General features: G+C 45.1%; 1 protein-coding gene across 14 annotated transcripts in view; it reads right to left on the bottom strand.

The window, feature by feature from the left end:
* Window positions 1–25,000, bottom strand: part of dtna (dystrobrevin, alpha) — a 364,320-nt gene that overhangs the window by 52,726 nt on the left and 286,594 nt on the right. For 9 of the 14 annotated variants that reach the window (XR_015079004.1, XR_015079005.1, XM_085992861.1 and 6 more), the window contains 3 exons: window positions 22,789–22,902; window positions 972–1,068; window positions 407–427 (listed from right to left, as the gene is read on the bottom strand). Coding sequence is in view for 12 of the 14 variants with exons in the window: in XM_085992861.1 (XP_085848987.1) it covers window positions 407–427; window positions 972–1,068; window positions 22,789–22,902 (232 nt within the window). In the remaining 2 variants the exon portion in view is untranslated. The remainder of the gene's footprint in view (window positions 1–406; window positions 428–971; window positions 1,069–22,788; window positions 22,903–25,000) is intronic. The other 5 variants (XM_085992864.1, XM_085992868.1, XM_085992869.1 and 2 more) reach the window with 1 other exon arrangement.

Below are 25,000 nucleotides of genomic sequence, written 5' to 3'. Positions count from 1 at the left end.
TAGAAAATATGCTATAAACGCATTAGAACACACATTTAGCAGCCGATCTGTGACTCCACAGGAGTCAAAACATATTGAAGATTAACTCATTGGCAAAGTAAATGTATACTACTTAGTATATAGAGTCAAAGCACAGTAAAGAACACAATTTTACAATATACTCCATGCTCTCATAGCTGAAACAAGTGTCTAGTTATAAATCATAAAGTATATCAATCAAAATCCAAGCTTTATAATTTCAGATACATTAGTATCAATCGCCACAGAAGACTCAGCTTGTTGCAGTTAAAGCAAAGTATTTTCATTGATACACAGCACAGGCAGAGAGCAAAACAAAGCATTAAGGCCAGACTCAGGTAATAAATGAATATGCAATGATTGCTCAAAGCTGGATCAGGAAACTTACTTCCTGCCTCATTTCTTCTTCCTATTTGAAAGTTTAAAAATCAAGTATTATTTAGACAAAGCATATTCATATAATTATTTAAATGTTCTACAGAATTCATTCTCAAAAGAGTGGATTCCTAGCCAGCAGGTAATAGTATAACATGTATATGTACAAAATTACAGTTTCAATAAACTACTTTAGCAGTGAATATATATACAAAAAACATTAAAATAAAAAAATTGCTATGAGGTGCATTCCCTCAGAGCCGCGCGTCCAATGACGTTATGGCGGCAGAGTGGGAGCAGCTTCAAGGAAATTCCCAGCCCATTTCTCCTTCCAAACCTCAGTGTAGTCAGGGATAGAAATTATAGAAAAGAAATCCATCCTCCTACATATGCTGATTAAACTTGCTAATGTCTAACTTTCCACACTGCGCAATTGTTTCGCTGTGATGTACTTTTTAACTATTTTTTAAAAAAGATCAAAAACAAGACACTCAATTGGAGAAAATAACTGCATTCATGTCATCAATCTGTTGCATTTTGTTAACTGGACTTTTAATTTACCCATAGAATGACCTTACTTTCAGTAACTTCATCAGACCTTCCAGTTGAACCATTAATTCTCGGCGGCTTTCTTGCAGTGCCGACATCCTTTGTTCTAATTCATCTTTTCGCTGCCTGTGAAGTGTACGTCAAGAACTAACTTTTAATCTAACACATATGTATATCAGTTTATCAACAACAAAGTAAAGAAATCAAGTTTACAATGCCAACAGATTCTTCTAAGTTTATTTTAATAATTATATATTTTCAGAAAGGTGCCAAGGTGAAGATACAATCGAGGTTTTGTTCTGACCTTAAAGGTTAGAATTTGTGTTTTTGTTGTGGGAGCAGCCAGATCTATCTTGGTCCAGAACAGCAAAATAGGGCACTCTTTTCCTCAGTCTTCTTGGTGAAATCTTGAGACCGTGCAAAATTACTTCGTGCCTTATCAAATTTTGTATTATGCTTGTCGATTTTCTGTGACATTGTACGTGGAGAGTCAAGACCAAGTGTGAAGTGGGGTTGGCGTCCAAGTAATAATTGGACCACGGTGTGCAGAGACATAATTTAGTCCTCATTTTCAAGTCCATGGTCTGGATTTTAATTGCCTGAGGGTTTCCAGCTAGAAACCGGGGTGGTGAGTTAATTTCCCTGCGTCAGAATGAGACACGTACGATTTTAATGGCTGGGCCTCATTTAAATCCCACCAGCTTGTTTGTTAAACATTTCTTCATGAAATGATGCCTTTGATTACTGGTATCAAATGGTATACTTTGATCATTTCTTTCTGCTATTTTTGTTTGTATAACCCATTTTAATTATTTTATCTCCTCCTTAAATCTTCCTATATCATACACTGTTCCATAGCTCAGAGTGGACAGGTGATCTGCTTTTATGTGTCTGCCAATGGCATCCTTGAATACCCACCAGGAGGAGCATGAGAGACAGCCATAATGACCTATTCATCAGTTCTGCCTCCATCGCAAGAAGCATCATCTCCTGTGGTTACCATAATAGTCTAACCAAAATCAGGAATCTAACTGACCTATGACACAAGAGTATTAGCACACCAATGCTCTGTGTCAGCTGTGGCTCAGTGGGTAGCACACTTGCCTCTGAGTCAGAAGGTTGTGGGTTCAAGTCCCACTCCAGGGACTTGTAGCACATAGGCTGATACTTCAGTGCAGTGCTGAAGGAGTGCTGCACTGTCGGAGGTGCCGTCTTTCAGATGAGACGTTAAATTGAGGCCCCATCTGCCCTCTCAGGTGGACGTAAAAGATCCCATGGCACTATTTTGAAGAAGAGCAGTGGAGTTATCCCCAGTGTCCTGGTCAATATTTATCCCTCAATCAACATAACAAAAACAGATTTTCTGGTCATTATCACATTGCTGTTTGTGGGAGCTTGCTGTGCGCAAATTGGCTGCCGCATTTCCCACATTACAACAGTGACTACACTCCAAGAAAGTACTTAATTGGCTGTAAAGCGCTTTGAGACGTCCGGTGGTTGTGAAAGGCGCTATATAAAGGTAATTCTTTCTTTCTTTTGTACTATTATGCTACTTTCATCCATTGTTTTAAAATATTACTACCAGTATGCATATATGCAACTCTATCACAAAATGAAAATGAATTATATTTTAACTTCATTTCACTGTGCAAATGTATCCAAGTATTTTGTCTATTTAATATATGACAGCTGGACATCCTATTTACTTCTAGGAAATGCTAGTCTTTTGGTCATCAATTTATATTTTTGTTAACAGTATCATCCCTACTGGAACAATAAGCCAATGTAATATTGGCAAGACCAAAGGCTTTGATGTCAAATTAGCCATTTGCTAGTAGACCCGGATCCTACAGTGGCTAATGGGTTCCAGAGGCATTTTCATACTGTAAAATATTGAATACGAACATGTCCTGATGATAATCAACAAGAACCAACAACTATTAAGTTTATTTCTGCATTAGCCCAGTTTAAATAAAACTTGGTTGTCACCCAACATGATAAAATTTGATGACTTATTAGTTGTCTGTGGAGAATAAAATGGTTTCTGGCAGCAGCTTGCAAAATATAACAGGGCAAATAAAAAACATACAGCACCGTCATAAATTAATATCCAACCACCCTCCCCTCTTATTCACATTTGAAATGTTTGTTGTAACTTCAGAACTGCTGCTTACATATTTAAGAAGTCTATATTAGGTACTGCTGTGTGCCACAGAAGGTCAAGATGCTGGTTTGTATCCATCATTCCTCATAATGAATTCCTAACCCTGGCTGCACTATGGAGGCATTAACTAGATGTAAGGCATTTTTCCACAGAGGAATAATTAGAGGATGACTCACAACCAATATTGGTAAAAGCTGGGAATAAGCCGCCTGCCTGACTTCTCCAAAAGTAAATGGAATGCGTGTGTAACAGAGGCATATGGAGAAGCAACGAGAGGGGGAAGAAACGGTTAATTTTATTTGTTTTAAAAGCGGAACAAGAAAAACATTTTTGTACTAGCACGTTGAAAACAACAATTTCATGCCAATTCAAATTTATAATTATTTTAAAAATAAAACTTGTGTATAAGTCGCTGCTCTCTGCTAGTCCTATGTGAAATGAGTTTAGGCAGTTTCAATCAGATTACTTGTGTGCATGGCTCACAGCACAACAATCCAAACTCACTCAGAGATGGATTGGAAAAAAGGAATGCCTGTACATTAAAGGATGCTCTTTGGAGGTTGGGATGAAGGCACAATGTTGGAGCAAAATAAGGAAAATGTTATTTTGCTCAATCTGCAAGTGCTTAAATCCCTACATAATAAAAGGCATGTATTGCAAAAGTAATTCCGTGTGGTAAATGATGTGAAATGGTTTCAAATGATGAAATGTTATGTAAACACAAGATTGCAATAAAAATACAAAATACAAGTTTGTTTCCACATAGCTGACATCCCTCACCTTGCCGAGAGAAAAAAATGTCACTAATAAATAGCAGGTCACAAAAAAGTCATATACATTGTATGCCTTGCAACACCAGTGGTTTACTATATTTTGATTTTTACTGAAAAATTATAGAAATTAAGCTACTTTGGGCAGACTTTAGCACTATTCAGGATGCTGATTATCCTCAAGACTGCATATTTAAGCAGCAGTTCAGTATCAGTCAGTGCTTTCAATATTTGAATAGGATTAATCTGATAACATTTGTTCTATGTTTCTATTGGGGAGAAGGCAGGGACCGGGTACTGAATTTGGATGATCAGCCATGATCTCATTGAATGGCGGAGCAGGCTCGAAGGGCCGAATGGCCTACTCCTGCTCCTATCTTCTATGTTTCTATGTTTCTATGATTGATCATGCATGTCAAAACTTTGGCTGGTTCTGGTCAATCCCTATTTGATTTGACCGTGAAGAAGCAAATCATGTACATTATTTGATGTTAGATCAGTAACAAGATTTCCTTAGCATTACTGTTGCAGTCTTTTGCAGACATGACTAGTTTCAGGAATGAATCAATAATACACAATTTTCTATTAGTGAAATTTGTAGCACACAATTAAATATTTCATTGTTTTGAAACATTTTCAAAATCGAATCACATGATGAATTAGGCTAAAGGAGTGTTTGCAGATGACATAAAGCATGGTTTCTGAGCTAGGCAACGGGTGGATTAGTCAGACACTGAGCATAAGCAACTAGTGTTTTAACAAGCTTAGTTAACCGTAGAAATATGAGCAGAATCAGCAGGATCCCATATGACACTGAATGGGTTTGTTCCGAAACTACTCAAACACAAAGTTAATTTTTATGCCCTCAAATTTCCTTGGGGATCGGGAAAGTTGCTGGCATACCCCAGTAGGTGGGAATTAGCGTGAGGTGGAAAATAGGCTGGGGCTCAGTAACACCCGGTCTCTGCCCCAAGAAATTGACACCAGGACTACCTGTGTTCACCTTACTGTAAGATTCTCAAAATTCACAGATCCCCCAAAGCTAGAAGAAAACCCTAAGGAAAATGACTTTGGACTCTTTCTAAACAAGTTTCAGGATGATAAAATAAAAAGGCATGTTTGGACCTGTACAGGGAGAAAAGGCTGCAACAGGAAATGGGATCAAACTCTGTAAAGACAGTTTGGATATTGGAGTAAAATCAAATTGTCTGGGGAACTGTGTAACCTCAATTCATCCTAACAATCGATCCATGAAGGAGCAGTCCCCACCCAAAACACAGGACCCATCCAAAACATGCATAATGCAAATCACCTCGCCAACCTACATAGACATCTCAGGCTCAGACAGGATACTCGAAACCTGAGTATAACTAGGACAATGAACTAGGCGATCAACAACTCATTGACTAAATAGTACAACATCCCAAAACCATTTTTCACATTTTTTAAATCAAGTTACCTTAACGAGCCCGCCCAAATCAAACAATAAACTGGGACTGATTTGGCACGCAGATTAGGAGGCTCCAATTAGTATAATTAAAGGCCTGTTTTCTAAAGAAAGTCAACTCTCCAGAAGTTTGAGACAACTCAAGAAGTTCTCTCTCAGAAAGCTCGCCCCAGAAGCAACACACAAGAGAAACCGAAGCATCGAAACGGGGCAGCATTCTACCGTACACCCAAGTTCAACAGCTTCAGTGACCCAGGACATCGTCGGACACCCCGTGGCAACAAGAGCTTTACGAAACTACCAACAAAATATTACCACCAACCAATCTGGTAATATTGAGCCATCGTGACCAAAGAAAAACAACTCAGGGGAAAAACCAAAGATTCAAAAGTTTCCACTCTACAATCTATTCCTGACTTATCCGGGTAAGATTTTACTTAAAAGGAACTCTAAACCCTATCTCTACTGAAGAAAAGTGGGTACTCACCCCATAGATCCAAAACGCAGCAGCAGATAGTCGAAGTCCTCTACCGCATACGGGGAATGGCAGACACCGACCAACATAGAAACATAGAAGATAGGAGCAGGAGTAGGCCATTCGGCCCTTCGAGCCTGCTCCGCCATTCAATGAGATCATGGCTGATCATCCAAATTCAGTACCCTGTCCCTGCCGTCTCCCCATATCCGATGATCCCTTTAGCCTCAAGAAATATATCCAACTCTTTCTTGAATATATTTAATGAACTGGCCTCCACCGCCCTCTGTGGCAGAGAATTCCACAGGTTCACCACTCTTTGGGTGAAGAAGTTCCTCCTCATTTCAGTCCTAAATGGCTTACCCCTTATCCTTAGACTATGACCCCTGGTTCTGGACTCCCCGGCCATCCGAAACATCCTTCCTGCATCTAGTCTGTCCAGACCTGACAGAATTTTATAGGTTTCGATGAGATCCCCTCTCAATCTTCTAAACTCCAGTGAATATAAGCCCAATCGACACAATCTCTCCTCATACGTCATTCCTGCCATCCCAGGTATCAGCCTGGTGAATCTTCGCTGCACTTCCTCCATGGCAAGAACGTCCTTCCTCAGGTAAGGTGACCAAAACTGCACACAATACTCAAGGTGCGGTCTCACCAAGGCCCTGTACAACTGTAGCAAGACATCCTTGTTCCTGTACTCGAACCCTCTTGCTACGAAGGCCAGCATACCATTTGCCTTCTTAACCGCCTGCTGCACCTGCATGCTTACCTTCAGCGACTGGTGCACAATAACACCCAGGTCTCTTTGCACTTCCCCATCTCCCAATCTATTGCCATTCAAATAATAATCTGCCTTCCTGTTTTTGCCACCAAAGTGGATAACCTCACATTTATCCACATTATAGTGTATTTGCCATGTTTCTGCCCAATCACCCAACCTGTCCAAATCGTACTGGAGTTTCACGACATCCTCCTCACAGCTTACCCTCCCACCCAGCTTTGTGTCGTCTGCAAATTTGGAGATATTACATCCAATTCCCTCGTCCAGATCATTAATATATATTGTGAACAGCTGGGGTCCTAGGACCGATCCTTGCGGTACCCCACTAGTCACTGCCTGCCACTCGGAAAACGACCCGTTTATTCCAACTCTTTGCTTTCTGTCCGCCAACCAGTTCTCTATCCAAGTCAATACCTTGCCCCCAATCCCATGTGCCTTAATTTTGCACGCTAATCTCTTATGTGGGACCTTATCGAAAGCCTTCTGAAAGTCCAAATACACCACATCCACTGGTTCTCCCTTATCTATTTTACCAGTTACATCCTGAAAAAATTCCAGTAGATTAGTCAAGCATGATTTACACATCCAGCGAACCCCGAAACCGTGAACCAGCTCAACTGTCAAGGATTCATTTTGGTGAGCATTATCCCTGGTCCTCTAGAGTCCAACTTAGCTAGGAAGTGGGATTGGGAGGGGTGAGGTATTTTTCTACTGTATTTTCCCTCGTATGTATTGAAGTGTTCCCCATTTTTATTAGAGTAGAAGACTGCTGTGTTATATTTTCTTTCTTGAATAAAGATCAAAGTTTCTTGCACCAAAACCAGTTGTCTGCTGCACTTTTGTCACAACCCCCAAATAACCCTAAGGTCTAGAATCAAGGGAGTGGGAGCGATTCGAACTGCTCAGAAGTCAGAGGGGAAGCTGACCCACACACCACCCCCTACATAATGGAGACCATGGAGATCCTTGGCAAAAGGGATGTGATACAGCGGACACTGTTTTTGAGGAGAGAACTAAGATGGAAGAGAGGATTTCCTCTTACGTGTTCAAAGAGTAAATATCACCAAGAAATGGGTGCTAAGTCTGTTGCGCGCTGAGCATCTGATAGACGCTGCAGCCAAATGGACTAAAAGCAAGGACCATAAGAAATCTGTGGAGAAAGCAATCTGGCTGGTATGCTTCCAGCGACAGGTCCAGCTTTTGGATAAACGCGTCGAGGCACTGGCAGCAGAGCTACAGGAATCAGTTCAACAGTCTCATGCAAGGGCTCCAGCAGGGGAAAGGTTATTGGAAGAATTAAACGCACAAAACCGGGGAAAAATGCAGCTAGTGGAAACACACAGAAACAGACAGGAATACTTTCGGTGTCAGGTCACCAAAGCCAAAAATAATGAACTGGTGTTACGGAAAGAGAACGCCCGCCTCGCCAGGCAAGTAAGAGAGCAGGAGGAGAGGCTGAGAGACGTCCAGGCAGCTTACAAAATAGCAAGAACTAGGGGGTTTGAGGGGGGAGATCACGGCCCCTGTCAGAAACAAATCGACAGTTTGATCCTTGCTCTGTCCAGGGCCAAAGGCATGGTATGCCTAATAAGCCCGGGTGGACTTGGGAGAACAAAGGAAACTGTTCGGACACCACCTGTGGCGCCGGGGAACGACCCGGTTGGGCAGCATGAGGGACGGATGATTTGTGAGGCTGGCAGGGAGTGCACACCACCACCACCTGTGGCGCTGGGTTTTAACTTGGTTTGGCAGCAGGGAAAGGTGGGCGAACCAATGCAAGAAAGGTCGAAGTCGGGGCCGATGTGCCCAGTCCGGCAGCAAAAGTTTGGCCCGCCCGGCGGTGGTGGGGGTCAGGTACCCCTTGAAAGCCAATTCGTGGCTCCCCATGGCACCCAACAGCTTAGGACTATGGTAAGCCACTTGAGTAAGCTCACTCAAAAAGGGAACCCCTCGGTCCACTTCATGGAAGTGGAACAGGCAGCAGGCATGGAAGTGGAACAGGCAGCAGGCATTAACGAGTGCGATGACTCCGAAATGGCAAAGATGCTATTTTTCTCCCTGGATAGCAAACTCTACCAGTCCCTCTCTGCGGAGAGCAAGAAGGGGCAGGGCAGATATGCGGTTATACAGGAGGAAGTTCTGGAGGCCATGGGCATGAATGATGGAAGTCCCTTCTCCTGGATGGAGAGGACAGTACAGCTCATAGGGGAGACCCAACAGGCTTTCGCAGACAGGCTGTGGCCTGTGTACAGGACTGCCTGTAGTGGGGTTCTCGACCAGGCTCACCTGAACCAGGATGAGCTGGCCCAGTGGCTCCGAAGCCTGGCGGCAAACAGCTTGTCGCGGATCAGAGCCAAGGCTGAGCTTTGGTTTGACCCGAAGGACCCCCGGGTCACCGAGGAGACAGTGGTCAGACAACTGACCCTGGCTTACCGGAACGGTAGAGGGACAGAATAGCACCCACCAAAAGGAAAGGTACATGAAATAAAGCCGAGTCAGAATAAGAAAGAGTGGCACCAGGAAGGAGGTATCCCTTCCGATACAAAGCATAGCTGCTTCGGGTGCGGGAAGAATGGACATTGGAGAAGGGACTGTAGGAATCCGTGGAAGGATAACACAGGAAAGAACTCCCCAGCTCCTGCCCAAAAGACCGAGACACTGACCTCTCCCCCCACGTTTGACTTATTCATAGCTGCGCTCCAAACTTTATTAAATGGCCTGGGGAAGGTAGCCACCGGTGCTTTAACCCCATCTGCCCCATACAACACAGACCTATGACTAGAACCAGCGCAGCCCATCTTGAACCCGAAGATAGCACAGATCGGCCAGCAGGAAGTAAAATTTCTGGGCTGACTGTGCGCGCTGGGGAAAGGGCCATCGATAAAGCTAGAAGGGAAGCAGTGCAGGAGTTACCAGCCCCCAACACAGTTAACCAGTGTAAACTGTTCAACCCCGAGAAAGGGGAACGGCCAGCAAGGGTGAACCGTCCTAAGGACAGGGATCCTCAGCCAGCAGCTGTGGCAGACTCACAGATCGCACCGGTCGGGGCAGTGGCTTTTATTACTGGAGGGGCTATCCCACCAATTATTTGGGACTCGGACGCACCCCCGGTAGCCGGAGCCCGAAGAAGGTCTCCTCGCACACCACAGCCAAAACTACCGTGGTCACCAGCGCATCAGTTTCAACGGTTCAGCCCTGGAAGGGTCGCGACCCATAAAAGAATGCCCAAGGTCAGGGATCGTTCTAGGAATAGGGATCCCCAGGCTGCAGCCTCCAACGGTGAGGGACTCACAGGAGAGGTAGCAGTGGGCAAAGAGAACGAGAGGGGTCCCCAGCCTGCGGCCTCAGGCTGCGAGGAACCCACAGGACAGGACAGGGACTGTAAGAATTCGCAATAATTTACAGTTCTGAAGATTAATTTTTTTGATCAAAGAATCCCTGGGCGTTGTGCTTTTAAATTTCCAGGGATAAAAATGGCTGTCACACCACATGGCCGAAGACAAAGGACTTGGAAAGCAGCTTTCTGTGTCTGGAAGTAAGGTTCAATGGAGCTGCCAATCAAAGGGGGGTCCCCACCCCCCCTGCAGCAGGACAATCGATGCCTGTTTACAAAACGTTCTACAATGTTGACTCTAAGATCGAGTGCTTGAAACTGCCAGCATGAACAAAGGAACTTTGTTTGCTAAGCACTCAAGACTGTCAATCAATTGCGGTTCCAGATGACCACAGGACAATGCTTTGTTTACAAAGCAATTGAATGCTATTAGCATTTGTTTGTATATCGAGTGGATATATCTAAACTGCAGAAGAGACTTTTGGATCTTGAATGGGAACCGTTTAAGAACTGAATGGGTTTAAATCACCTAGCATTCTGGACAATAGAGCAGTTGTATTTTCCCTTTTGTTTCAGCCCAGGGAGCTCCGGAAGACACATGAACCCAGTCCAACCACTCTGAGTTAGCCAATCACAGCTTTCTCTTGTGTATTGGACCCTTTGGGCAGGAATTTTGCACACAGCCCTTGCAGGGCAGAACGGCAGGAGCTCACCAGGTATATAAGATAGCTGCTGAGAAGCTATCTCTCTCTCTTTACTTCCTGGGACCAGAGGCGAGCAGGGTGTTCTGACTCCTCGGCAAGGCAACCTAGCAGGAGTTAGGAGTGGTGATTTAAGGGTAATTGCCAAGATTGTTTAAGTAACATTGGAGCCATTTTATCCCTCGTTTTCGTCGTCTGCAACCCCCTGTATATAGTTTTACTGTAATTACTGTGTTTGTGTGGCATAGTTTATTCTTTTGATTGTAGTTTATTTAGGTAATAAAACTTGATTTTTCTCTCATCCAAACCACTTGTCCGTTTTAATATCATTAATTATAAGTTCCTCCACTCAGAACTGAAGGAGGGGTTGCAATTCGAAACCGCTGTTTGTAAATTGGTTTAGAGTGCAGCAGCAAAAGGCTGCTGACCAGGTGAATTACCGTAAACCAGGTAAAAGGTTGGAATTGGTCAGAGCTCAGAGGCAAAGGCTGCTGGCCAGGTAAATTACCATAAACCAGTTAAAAGAAGCCCCCCCTTACAGGGACTCAGCAGCCACACCGAAGGGGGTACTGTGCTGTAGCACAGGAGGGGACACTCCCCCGATCATCTGGGATTCAGGGAAACCCCCAGTTGTTTTAAGAAGGACACTCCGGGTCCTGCGGTACAGGCCACCTTACGCCCAGGTGTACAAGCTGCCCAGAAGCCGCAGAAGACAAAGGCCGAACAGGAATTAGCCTGGCCGCCCGGAGACGGGCGGCGGATGTACATAGCATTTCTGATGTATTTAGGTGTGTTTTTACAGTTTTGGTAGCTTTAGGTTTATTATTGAATTATCTTTGAAGTAAATATAAGTTTCGAAACTCGATCACTTTGTCAAGTCAGAGAACCTTCTCGGGACATGACTATCTGTTTTGTGTGTCCCTACAGAGAGGAAATCGGCATGAGAAAGGTTCTGCTCCTGCTCGCCCTGGTAGGGGTGAGCATTGGTGACTGAGGTGACATGGAGAACTCCCACATTTATGGGTGCTTGGGAGAGAGAGCGCCGATCGTTACTGCTGGGGGTGGTGAACCGGGTGTGGAGGAGCTCGCTATTTATTTCCATGAGGGAAGGTGGCCAGGGTGGCTGGGGTCTAACTCTATGCAATACTCCAGCCAGACCGGGTTCACCTACGGGGAGGCCTGCATCCAGTGCCCCAGGGTACAGGTCGTTACTACACAGATCAGTGTCACTGAGGGGAAAGGTGTGTGTCTTACATGCAAAGGACGGATTCCCCTGGATAGGTGGTGGTGGCTCAGGAAGCTGTGCAGGGACATAGGGGACCGTACAACCGACTGGGAACAACTGGGGAACGACACCTACAGGACGATAATGGGGACCCAAGGGGGAGTGAGTGTGTGTTGGGATAAGTGGTGGGAGTCGGAGCAGGGAATTTACATCTGCATGTGGGGATCAGAGAGAGCCTGCCCCACAGGCATATCCATCATCTTCTCCAGACAATGACAAGATACTGGGAAGGGGATGGGGTGGGATTCTAGCCTGCATGCGTGCGCGGTCCCACACTCCCCGATCCCAGTCAACGCCACCGAACTCGTGGCACGCACCCGAAAGCCCCTTCCCACGACCCCGACAGCACGGACAGTGCTAGAGAGGTGTCCTACCACCACCAAGGGACCAGGGAATGGGTTAGTGCTAGTGCCGACCGAAAAGGTACTATACCAGGGGGTACACTATGCAGTAGCTTCAGTTATCCTAGACCTTACCAAAGTACACTTACCTGAATGGTGCCCTACGGAGACAGAACAGCTATACCAGGCCCTACGAATTCGACTTTGCCAACGTAGACAAAGCAGAGCTATACACATTACACGCTGAGTACACTATGGGCGCGGGGAGACAAAGAAGGGGAACCTGGAACGATATTTTCACTACCTACAATACAGGATCCTCTGTAATAAATAGCCCGGACGATATAGAACTGCAAACACAAATAAATGGTCTAAAAACCCAACGACGAAAGATCCTAACGGAAGAAAACACAGTGGTAGGCTCAGAGCTACATGAGGACCAAGCTATGACGGTCCATTTAAAGGAAATTATTGCTGAGCTAGAAAGACACGCAAAAACAGTAAATGCACTCATACGGGAGGATAGGAATGCTTCGGATCAGGCTGCATAGAATGAGGTGTGTATGCTATACGGGGCATGGTTGCTGGGCGAGGGCCGCAGCAACCTGGAGGGTTAAAAACAAGGTTTAGTCCCCTCCTGGATCAGCAACAAGCACCTCGCAGCTCTCCACCCGTTTAGCAATTCGCTGAGCCCGTGTCAGCTCCGCCTAGCCTCTGAAGCCTACCCTGTCCCAGTAGATTGCGGGCGTTCCAATCACATTATCATGGAGATAGTAGTGAGGATGCCGGTCATGGGTGGGACAGCCGACCCGCACCGGTATACAGGGTGGAGAACATTGGGATCATTCAGGGAGGTGCACACGTCTGTTTCGCAGTGGTCCCACCTTATGTCATAAAGTGGGAGCACGCTATGACAGGTACAGACCTCTCCGGGTGCCGGAGCTGGGGTGCACACATAATACTGTGTCCCCAGCACTTGAACGCCTATGCGAGACCACAGTGTGGGTTTAAAACTGCTGGCGCACGACCTATAAACTGTGCCATGGAGGTAATGGCACAAGGCCATGTTCCCCCACAGGTAGCATTCATAGGGGGTGGGACATATTGTGTCACCACAAGTGCGCCCCACTACCAGCTTGGACAGCACATCTGGTGTCCAATAAGTGACAGCAGTTTCTGCTTTAAACACGAGGCAGAAGTTCAAATGGCCCAGGAATGAATTGTCCCCATTCCTGAACCTTCCACTGTTCACCTCACTGTAACTGAAAACATAATCAACCTGCAAGACTATGTTACCGACTTTGGCTATGAAATTCCCCCTCTACCCGAACATCTTACCGCCCTACTCAAAGCCGTAGAAGTATCACAAAAACATTTCTATACTCTAGAACAAAAAACAGTCGAGATAGGGGGCGAGATTTCGGATATCATAGTTCCACCCTGGTGGGATATTTTCGAAAATATAGAGGTCCCTTCCTGGATCAGAACGGCCTCCCATATTTTAGTGGTCTGCCAGCTCAGTATAGTTTTCTACTTACTATGCACAAAGTGCAAGGGGAGGGGCAGAAAGCTCCGATCCCGACATGAGAGGGTATTGGACGAGCTTTACAATAAAGTTTTTGATCATGTATTGGACGAGCCTTAATCGTCATTGTAATAAAGTTGGTGACCGCATATTATTTTACTATGTATGTACCGTATTTTCCGAGTGGTGCAGGGATGTTGGACCCCCTCCGTGCTTGGATATGAATGTAACTGAATTTTACCTGTGTCTGCATCTGAACACTACATTTAAAGGGGAAAGTATGCTGTGGGTCTTAGATAGGTAAACTACAGGGGGAAGGTTGGGTTGGCTCTCGGGGATCAAGAATTTTGCTCACTTAGTACGACACTCTAGCAAGTAAAGTATCACAGGAGGGACTGTAAGATTCTCAAAATTCACAGAACCCCCAAAGCTAGAAGAAAACCCTAAAGAAAATGACTTTGGACTCTTTCTAAACAAGTTTCAGGATGATAACATAAAAAGGCATGTTTGGACCTGTACAGGGAGAAAAGGCTGCAACAGGAAATGGGATCAACCTCTGTAAAGACAGTTTGGATATTGGAGTAAAATCAAATTGTCTGGGGAAATGTGTAACCTCAATTCATTGTAACAATCGATCCATGAAGGAGCAGTCCCCACCCAAAACACAGGACCCATCCAAAACATGCATAATGCAAATCACCTCACCAACCTACATAGAAATCTCAGGCTCAGACAGGATACTCAAAACCTGAATATGACTATGACAATGAACTAGGCGATCAACAACTCATTGACTAAACAGTACAACATCCCGAAACCATTTTTCACATTTTTTAAAATCAAGTTACCTTAATGAGCCCGCCCAAATCAAACAATAAACCGGGACTGATTTGGCACGCAGATTAGGAGGCCCCAATTAGTCTAATTAAAGGGCTGTTTTCTAAAGAAAGTCAACTCTCCAGAAGTTTGAGACAACTCAAGAAGTTCCCTCTCAGAAAGCTCGCCCCAGAAGCAACACACAAGAGAAACCGAAGCATCGAAACGGGGCAGCATTCTACCGTACACCCAAGTTCAACAGCTTCAGTGACCCAGGACATCGTCGGACACCCCGTGGCAACAAGAGCCTTACGAAACTACCAACAAAATATTACCACCAACCAATCCGGTAATATTGAGCCCTCGTGACCAAAGAAAAACAACTCAGGAGAGAAACCGAAGATTCAAAAGTTTCCACTCTACACTCTATTCCGGACTTACCCGGGTAAGATTTTACTCAAAAGGAACTCTAAATCCTATCTCTACCGAAGAAAAGTGGGTACTCACTCCATAGATACAAAATGCACCCTACTGCATCAGCGGACTCGCGAAGACTGACCAGCAGATAGTCGAAGTCCTCTACCGCGTACTGGGTACAGCAGACACCGACCAACACATCCAACGAAGCCCGAAACCGCGAACCAGCTCAACTGTCAAGGATTCGTTTTGGTGAGCATTATCCCTGGTCCTCTAGAGTCCAACTTAGCTAGGAAGTGGGATTGGGAGGGGTGAGGTGTTTTTCTACTGTATTTTCCCTCGTATGTATTGAAGTGTTCCCCATTTTTATTAGAGTAGAAGATTGCTGCGTTATATTTTCTTTCTTGAATAAAGATCAAAGTTTCTTGCACCAAAACCAATTGTCTGCTGCACTTTTGTCACATAGAAACATAGAACATAGGAGCAGGAGTAGGCCATTCGGCCCCTCGAGCCTGCTCCGCCATTCAATGCGATTATGGCTGATCATCCAAATTCAGTACCCGGTCCCTGCTTTCTCCCCATACCCCTTGATCCCTTTAGCCTTGAGAAATATATCCAACTCCTTCTTGAATATATTTAATGAATTGGCCTCTACTGCCTTCTGTGGTAGATGTAGTGTATGTACCTTTAAGAGCCCCTGTGTACTGTAATACCGGTAGTGACCACTCGGGTATATAAGCCTGTATAGCGTCTTCTATCTTTTAGTTCACCTCCAGACTTTGTTCAGTAAACACCTGTTAAACCAACTCCTGCATTCCGTGTCTCCATTAACACACGGATACAACAGTGGCGACAAATTGGAAACGGACTTAACTGCAATTCGGCAGCACCTCAAGGAGATCGATTCCTCAGAGGAAGGTCGAAGAAGAAAAAAAAACAAAAAAAAAACTGTGGTTTCACCAGCTAGCCGGGCTGGTGGCAGGTACTGCACTAATCCTTCCTGGGCGGCAGGCTGGGGCTCGATCAGGTGGCTCTGCAGCGGGGCCGAGCAGCGAGTCGGAAGGCAGAGGCAAACAGAGACGGAGGGTGGAGCACTCGGGAGACGGCCGGCGCTGCAAAGCAGGTCGGCGTTCGGACCAAGCAGAGGGAGGGAAAAGTCCCAGAGAGTCCGGCGGGAACGAGTCTCCAACTATTAAAAATATCTCTGTAAATAAAAACCGCGGAGAACAGCGTTGTCAGCAGCGGCAGTGGCGGAAAAGCGCGGGAGGCGCCATTTTTTCTCGGCAGGGAAGAAAGGAAAGCGCGGGAGGCGCCATTTTTGATTTTCAGGATGCCTAAGACTGGCAATATTACTGCTTTCGATAGTAATATAGAGGATTGGACCACATATGTGGAAAGAGTGGAGGTATATTGCACAGCGAATGAAGTAGAGGATGATAAAAAGGCATCGGTACTTCTAAATCTGATGGGCGCAAGGACATACGGGCTGTTACGAAACTTAATCACTCCAGCCAAACCGACGGACAAGAATTTTAAGGAGATTGTTGATACCCTACAGGAGCACTTAAACCCAACACCGCTGCTGATAGTGGAGCGATTCAAATTCTTCAGGAGGAATCAGCACAAGAATGAAAGTAACACTGATTACCTCACCGAATTAAGAAAGCTGTCAAAGCACTGCCAATTCGGGGCAGGACTGGCAGATTCTCTACGAGACAAATTCGTCTGCGGTCTCCTAAGTGAAGGAACACAGAAAAGGCTACTTTCTGAGAAAGATTTGACACTGGACAAGGCTTTCAGTGTGGCTGTATCATACGAAGCAGCAGCAAGAGGAGCTGCAGAGATACAGCAAAAGCCACAGGACTTCGGCACCCATGAAATGACACGGGGTTTCGAGAGGTGTTATTGCTGCGGCAGATCCACCCATGACCAGAGGGACTGCTGGTTCAAGGACAAAGCATGCAGGCAATGCGGAAAGATGGGACACATTGCACGTGTATGCCGATCTGGAAACAAAAAATCCACTGACAGAAAAAAAATCAATAAGGAAAAGTACAGAAAGGTACAAATGATGACGGACAGTAGCGCCGAAGACCAGAAGAGCGATAGCAACTCCGGAAACAAGAGACTAAGCTGTCTCAAATTACATAATGTAATTGCCAAAGAAGATTACCAGACCATTTGGGTTACCCTCACGATAGCGGGGTCCCCAGTTAAAATGGAGCTAGATACAGGATCAGCTCTGACCGTCATAAGTCGACGGGATTACGAGCGGCTATTTCCGCATATACCTTTGAAAGACACATCCATTATCTTGAAGACATATACGGGGCAGAAAGTATACCCCAGAGGGAAAATAAGGGTGCCTGTTGTATACAACGGCAAGGAAATACAGAAGTTGTATTTATACGTTCTGCAAGATGGTGGTCCACCGCTGTTGGGACGTGAATGGATCAGGAAGATACGTTTAGACTGGCACTCCATTCAGGCACTGACGGTGACCAGTAAGAAAAAAAATGATGATGACGTCATACCTGAACGATTAAAAGACATCTTGGCCAACGCCAAAGAAGTGTTTCAACAGGAACTAGGAACCTTGAAAGGCGTCACCGCCTCAATAAAAGTGGAAGATGCGGCAATTCCCAAGTTTTTTAAGGCAAGGCCGGTGCCGTACGTAATTCGTCCAGCAGTCGAGGCAGAGCTGGAGAATTTGGAAAAGGCAGGCGTGTTATCCAAGGTAGATTGGAGCGAGTGGGCAACACCCATCGTCCCGGTCATGAAGAAAACGTTGAAAAATGATAAATCTGAAGAACAGAGAAAAATTCGCATCTGTGGGGACTTCAAGGTGACTGTAAACCTGGTCCTTCACACGGTACAGTATCCTCTTCCGAGGATAGAAGATATTTTCGCCTCACTATCTGGAGGGAAACGTTTCACCAAAATTGACTTGGCACCGGCATATCTACAGATGGAGGTTGAGGAGGCCTCTAAAAACTATCTCACGATAAACACACACAAAGGCCTGTACCAGTACAATCGACTGGTTTTCGGAGTAGCATTAGCTCCAGCTATCTGGCAAAGAGCTATGGAGCAAGTCCTGCAAGGGATTCCGGGGACTCAATGCTACCTAGACGACATCCTTGTAACAGGAGAAAACGACAACGAGCACCTTGCCAATTTGGAGCAGGTGCTCACTAGGCTGAGAGAACGGGGCCTACGAGCAAATCGCCCCAAGTGCGAATATTTCCAGAAAAAAATATCATATTGTGGCCATATAATTAATGAAGAAGGGTTGCATAAGTCACCGGAAAAAATTGAAACGGTCATAAAAGCCCCAGCACCTGAAAATGTCTCACAATTAAGGTCGTTCCTGGGATTGATAAATTACTATCATAAATTTTTACCGAACTTGTCAACTGTTCTGCACCCTCTTAACGCACTGCTACAAACGGGAGTAATTTAGAAATGGAGCGAAGACTGTAAACGTGCCTTCCATAAATGCAAAGGCTTGATCACGTCCAAGGAAGTGTTGGCTCATTACAACCCATCACTGCCAATCAGAATGGCGTGCGATGCATCCCCTTACGGCGTAGGAGCGGTATTATCGCATAGATTCCCTGATGGCTCGGAGCGGCCGATAGCTTTTGTGTCACGCTCATTGAACTCAGCTGAGCGTAACTATGCCCAGATCGACAGGGAAGCACTCAGCCTGGTGTGGGGAGTGAAGAAATTCAACCATTACCCACACGGACAAAAATTTACCTTGTTGACTGACCATCAACCCCTCGTCTCCATATTCAACCCTAAAAAGGGCGTTCCCATTATGACAGCGCAAAGGCTACAGAGGTGGTCCCTTTTCCTAGGGGCACACCAATTTGACATAGGATACAAAGGATCAAAACAGCATGGGAATGCTGATGGTTTATCGCGCCTGCCGTTGCCAACGGTAGAAGAGGCACCTACAGTGGACCCAGTGGAGATGTTCCACTCAACCATAGTGGAATGTCTACCAGTAACAAATTCTACCATTGAAAAGGAAACGAGAAATGACCCGACTCTCTCACGAGTCTACGATTTAACGGTGAAGGGATGGCCAGCACATGGCGAACCACTGTTGCCAGCCTTCTCGCAAAGAAGAGAACAGCTGTCAGTGTGCCGAGGAACCTTGATGTGTGGATCCAGAGTGGTGATTCCACCCAAACTCCAGGATAAAGTGCTAAAGGAGCTTCACGAGGGGCATCTGGGTGGAGTGAAAATGAAGAACCTAGCCAGAGCGTTTGTGTGGTGGCCAGGAATCGATGGAGACATCGAAGAAATGACCAAGAGCTGTCTAGGATGCCAGAAGGTCCAAAACGCCCCACCACAAGCCCCTCTACATCCATGGGAGTGGCCCTCATCTCCATGGCAAAGGGTACATATCGACTTTGCTGGTCCATTTATGGACTCAATGTTCTTAATCGCGGTTGATGCACACTCCAAGTGGCCGGAGGTAATAAAGATGTCCTCCACCACCACGGAAAAACCCATCACAGTATTAAGGACCATATTTGCCAGGAATGGGCTGCCTGAACAGATCTGTTCTGATAATGGACCGCAATTTGTGTCCGAAGAATTCAGGAAGTTCTTAAAAAACAATGGGGTTAAGCACTACACGTCCGTCCCATACCATCCCGCCACCAATGGATTAGCTGAAAGGTTTGTCCAGACCTTCAAGAAGGCCATAAAGGCCATGGGTAATGAAGACATAAAACTACAACATAAGGTAGATAACTTCTTGTTTGCGTACAGGAATGCAACACATATGGTTACAAACCAAACTCCCGCCATGATGTTTTTCAATAGAAGACTAAGATGCCGGCTGGATTTGATCAAGCCAAACATCAGAAGGGACGTAGAGAACCGGCAATTTCAAGGCATGAATGAAAGGCCAACTAGAACCTTCCAGATAGGTCAACAAGTTTTGGCCCGGGACTACCGTACCGAGAAATGGCAGCCTGGAACTATTTGCGCACGACTAGGACCGCTGATGTATACCGTGGACATTGGAGAAAGCATAATAAGGCGCCATGCTGACCAGATCATAGAATCATCCGAAAAGGGACAACCTACACCACAACTCTATGCGCCTAATGATGAAGCAGAGATACCCATAGTATCTACCTCCGATCCAGTGATACTGGAACCAGATGAACCCGACACTGGCATTCAAGCCGAATCGACCTTGCCAAAAGAACCTACTATACCACCGAAAACTACTACACCACCGAGGCGTTATCCGGACCGAGTCAGGAAGCCTCCAGAGAGACTGACTTATAATTGATTAACTGCAGCAAATGTGTAGATTATTGTTGTAAACATGTTAATTAATGATTACTTAAAATGTTATGTACTAATTATCTAAAAGGGGAGGAATTGTAGTGTATGTACCTTTAAGAGCCCCTGTGTACTGTAATACCGGTAGTGACCACTCGGGTATATAAGCCTGTATAGAGTCTTGTATCTTTTAGTTCACCTCCAGACTTTGTTCATTAAACAGCTGTTAAACCAACTCCTGCATTCCGTGTCTCCATTAACACACGGATACAACAGTAGAGACTTCCACAGGTTCACCACTCTCTGGGTGAAGAAATTCCTCCTAATTTCTGTCCTAAATGGCCTACCCCTTATCCTTAGACTGTGACCCCTGGTTCTGGACTCCCTGACCATCGGGAACATTCTTCCTGCATCTAGTCTGTCCAGTCCTGTTAGAATTTTATAAGTTTCAACGAGATCCCCTCTCATTCTTCTAAACTCCAGCGAGTACAAGCCCAATCGACCCAATCTCTCCTCATACGTCATTCCTGCCATCCCAGGTATCAGCCTGGTGAATCTTCGCTGAACTCCCTCCATGGCAAGAACATCCTTCCTCAGATAAAGCGACCAAAACTGCACACAATACTCAAGATGTGGTCTCACCAAGGCCCTGTACAACTGCAGCAAGACATCCTTGTTCCTGTACTCAAACTCTCTCGCTACGAAGGCCAACATACCATTTGCCTCCTTAACCGCCTGCTGAACCTGCATGCTTACCTTCAGCGACTGGTGCACAAGGACACCCAGGTCTCTTTGCACTTCCCCTTCTCCCAATCTATTGCCATTCAGATAATAATCTACCTTCCTGTTTTTGCTACCAAAATGGATAACCTCACATTTATCCACGTTATATTGCATCTGCCATGCTTCTGCCCAATCACCCAACCTGTCCAAATCATCCTGGAGTTTCTCGGCATCCTCCTCACAGCACACACGCTCACCCAGCTTTGTGTCGTCTGCAAATTTGGAGATATTACATCTAGTTCCCTTGTCATGATCATTAATATATATTGTGAATAGTTGGGGTCCAAGGACCGCTCCCTGCGGTACCCCACTAGTCACTGCATGCCACTCGGAAAAAGACCCGCTTATTCCAACTCTTTGCTTTCTGTCTGCCAACCAGTTCTCTATCCAAGTCAGTACCTTGCCCCCAATCCCATGTGCCTTAACTTTACATGCTAATCTCTTATGCGGGACCTTATCGAAAGCCTTCTGAAAGTCCAAATACACCACATCCACTGGTTCTCCCTTATCTATTTTACCAGTTACATTCTCAAAAAATTCCAGTAGGTTAGTCAAGCACGATTTACCTTTTGTAAATCCATGTTGACTTTGTCCGATCCTGTCACTGTTTTCCAAGTGCTCTGCCATTACATTTTTTATGATGGACTCTGGCATTTTCCCCACTACCGATGTCAGGCTTACCGGTCTGTAATTCCCCGTTTTCTCTCTGCCACTTTTTTTGAATAGTGGGGTAACATTAGCTACCATCCAATCCATGGATACTGTTCCAGATTCCATCGAATGTTGGAAGATGATCAGCAATGCATCAAATAAGCCCAAGGTCTAGAATCAAGGGAGTGGGAGTGATTCGAACTGCTCAGAAGTCAGAGGGGAAGCTGACCCACACACCACCCCCTACATTACAGCCTGAAAAATTTGAAGAAGGTGCCACAGGCAGAAGTAGGGATCACAAGAGCATTCCTGGAACACTCCAAGTTGGAACTTCTGGTCCCAATAAAATCGGCCCTCTTATAAAGCGGCTGACTTCAAATCTTTGGAGCTCTTTACCAACTTAGCCTACAAGCAGCTGGCAAGCAGTTCATTTTGCTGCCCATTTAGTTGGCACCCAAGATGTGCCATTACAGAGCAGGTGCTCAGCACCACGATGTAAATGGCCTGACCCAAGGAACTCTTACGGGGTCAGGAATTTGGGTGCGTCATAACTATCTGTCATTGTAACTATTGAGGAGTGGGATCACGGGTTTTCTGGCCCCATATTATTTTCTATCACAGCACATCACCTTTGTCCCATTTTCTTGTAGCCAGAACAGTGTAAGTTAGCTGCTCACCTCCATGGATCCCAGTACAAATATACAGTTTGTATATTGGAATGTGACTAAAACAAGCAGGGTTGAGACCCCACCCTCTCTCCCCATCCATGTAAAACACACCAAACATACTGTCCGCAGAGTGTCATCAAAACTTAACCCTGCAACAAGCCAAAATCCAAAATACTTTTTTCTTCCCATCTCTTGTGTAGGAAGTGGAAAAAATTTGCTGCTGCAGCAGAAGGGGAGAAGATGAGGGCAGAGCAGGGAGAAAGACTGAGAGAAAATTTTAAAGAGGAGAGAGTTCTAGCCAACGACTGACCTCATCACCAGTCAACATTTATCAGGCTAATTTTGAATTAAATTGCATTTTCAATGAGTTACCTGAGGAGCCGGAGTTCTGCTAGGAGGGTGGGGTTCTGTTGTGCCTTCTCAGGTGTGGGTTGAGATGCCTGCTCGTGCTCAAGTCTCAATCTCTGTATTTCTTGCAGGATTTCTCTGACAAAAGACAAATGTTATTGTGGATTTATATTGTCACAGACAAATCAATACAGGACACTAGGGATAACTGCAGATAGCAGTGCCATTAGAATATTTCAGAGCTTACAGTTAAATCACATCAGATCTTTTAGCCAACAGGTCTTTGCATTGAAGTATTAGCTTGGCTCAGTTCATGGCATGCTTCCCTTTAGTCAGGCCGCACTTGGAATACTGTGTCCAGTTTTGGTCTCCTCACATGGTGGGTGATGTTGAGGCTTTGTAGAGGGGGCAGAGGAGGGCCACTAGACTAATTCCCAGTCTAAAGCATCTTAGTTATCAAGATAGGCTACAAGATTTGGGACTCTACACTTTAGAGAAGTGTAGACTTAGTGGGGACCTGATTGAGGTTTATAAGATAATGAAGGGAATAGATTGTATTCCAGTTGACAGTTTGTTTCAATTAAATAGGTTAGGGAGGACCAGGAGTCACAAATTTAAGTTGTATAAGGCTAGATCTAGGTTAGATGTCAGAAGGTGGTTCTTTTCCAAGAGAATAGTGGACCTCTAGAACAGGCTGCCGTCTCGTGCGGTGGATGCTGATTCGCTGAATTCCTTCAAGCGAGAGCTGGACCTGTTTCTGGCTGGGGCGGAGATCACCTCTTACAGAAGGTAGGCACTGCAGGGAATTCAGGTCCAGAGTGTTCTCCTGGCCTAGTTTTGATCACTTAGATGGGTCAGAGAGAAAATTCCCAGATTTCCCCCCCGAAATTGGCCTGGGTTTTTACCTGTTTTTTTGCCTCTCCCAGGAGATCACATGGTTTCGGGTGGGGTGGAGAGTATATATTGTGACACAAGGTATCACAATTGTGCGGGACAGGCTCGATGGACCAGAGGGTCTTTACCTGTCCATCATTGTTCGTATGTTCGTAAATTGGCAATCTCAGTCGGAAGGACACACGATAGCTGGTGTAGGAAATGGAAAATATTCTCATTGGTGTAGTAGACAGTGCTCTTCTTTGGTTGACGTTAAGATTAAGCTACAAAGGTATTTGATAATTAAGAATGCCTAACTTTGAACTTATACCACATGGTATATAAATGTATGTAATTAGAGAATCAGCTTGTCTCAGCTGGTAGCACTCTTGCCTCGGGGACACAAGGTTGTGAGTTCACATTCTAGGTTAGAGTATATAATCTAAGCTGACACTGCCATGTAGCAGAGAAGGACTGTTGCATTGTCAGAAGAACAATCCTTCAGATGAGATGATAAACTGAGGTCTTGTTTTTCCCTTTCCATCAATTCCCTGCTCATGGTGAACATGCCTGATTTAGGAATATATTTTGCCTTGTTCATTAGCCCGGACTAGGAACCTGGGACTCCATTTTGAAAGGTATTACATGTGAAACAACATAAAGGATTGTAATACAGTTGAATTAAGGAAAACCTTAGCAAACCTATGTGGATATGGTGTAAACCCAAAAATCTACTTATTGTTATTGAACAAATGAACAAAAAGTCTGGAATTTCTGCATTTAAAATAAACGGTTTATACTTATTTTCCCTGTTGCCAAACACTGTTAGCATTACATCCTCCCAGGTCAGGTGTAGAAAAGGCCAAACACAGTATAAAGCTCTTTGTTCTATTTGGATTAAAATCAATATATACACACATACACACAGTGGCCAAGAAATTCCTTGTAGTGAATTGCATCACTTTTCCACCAATGGGTAATGAGATGCGCCCACCGAAGACCTGGAGAGATGTTTGGACTAGAATTTCGTGGGTCAACATTTCCATATCCACTGGAATAGTGATTGGCGCAAAACCCATGCAAAACAGTAGTAATGCGTTAGGTTTAATGACCTGTCCAGGGCAGGCAAGGTGGCCGCGCTCCCTTTTCTTCCTTGGGCACCCTGGACACCAGCAGATTCTTCACTCTCTAAAAGTAACATCTATAAAACTTACTTTTCATGGTGCACTCTGGTTAAGGGGAACACTAACTTTGGATTTAACAGTGTGACTACCCATCTCCCCTAACAGCAACTATTTCCTCCAGTGTAACAGGGTGATACTGGCACATTTCTTACTTCAGCTTTCCATGAGACTTGGCACAC

Source organism: Somniosus microcephalus, chromosome 7 (assembly GCF_052327205.1).
Source record: "Somniosus microcephalus isolate GS21.2 chromosome 7, FLI_Smic_1.0, whole genome shotgun sequence".
NCBI classification, from domain to species: Eukaryota; Metazoa; Chordata; class Chondrichthyes; order Squaliformes; family Somniosidae; genus Somniosus; species Somniosus microcephalus.
Note: the sequence above shows the minus strand (reverse complement) of the source record. Positions and strands in the feature narration are given on the sequence as shown.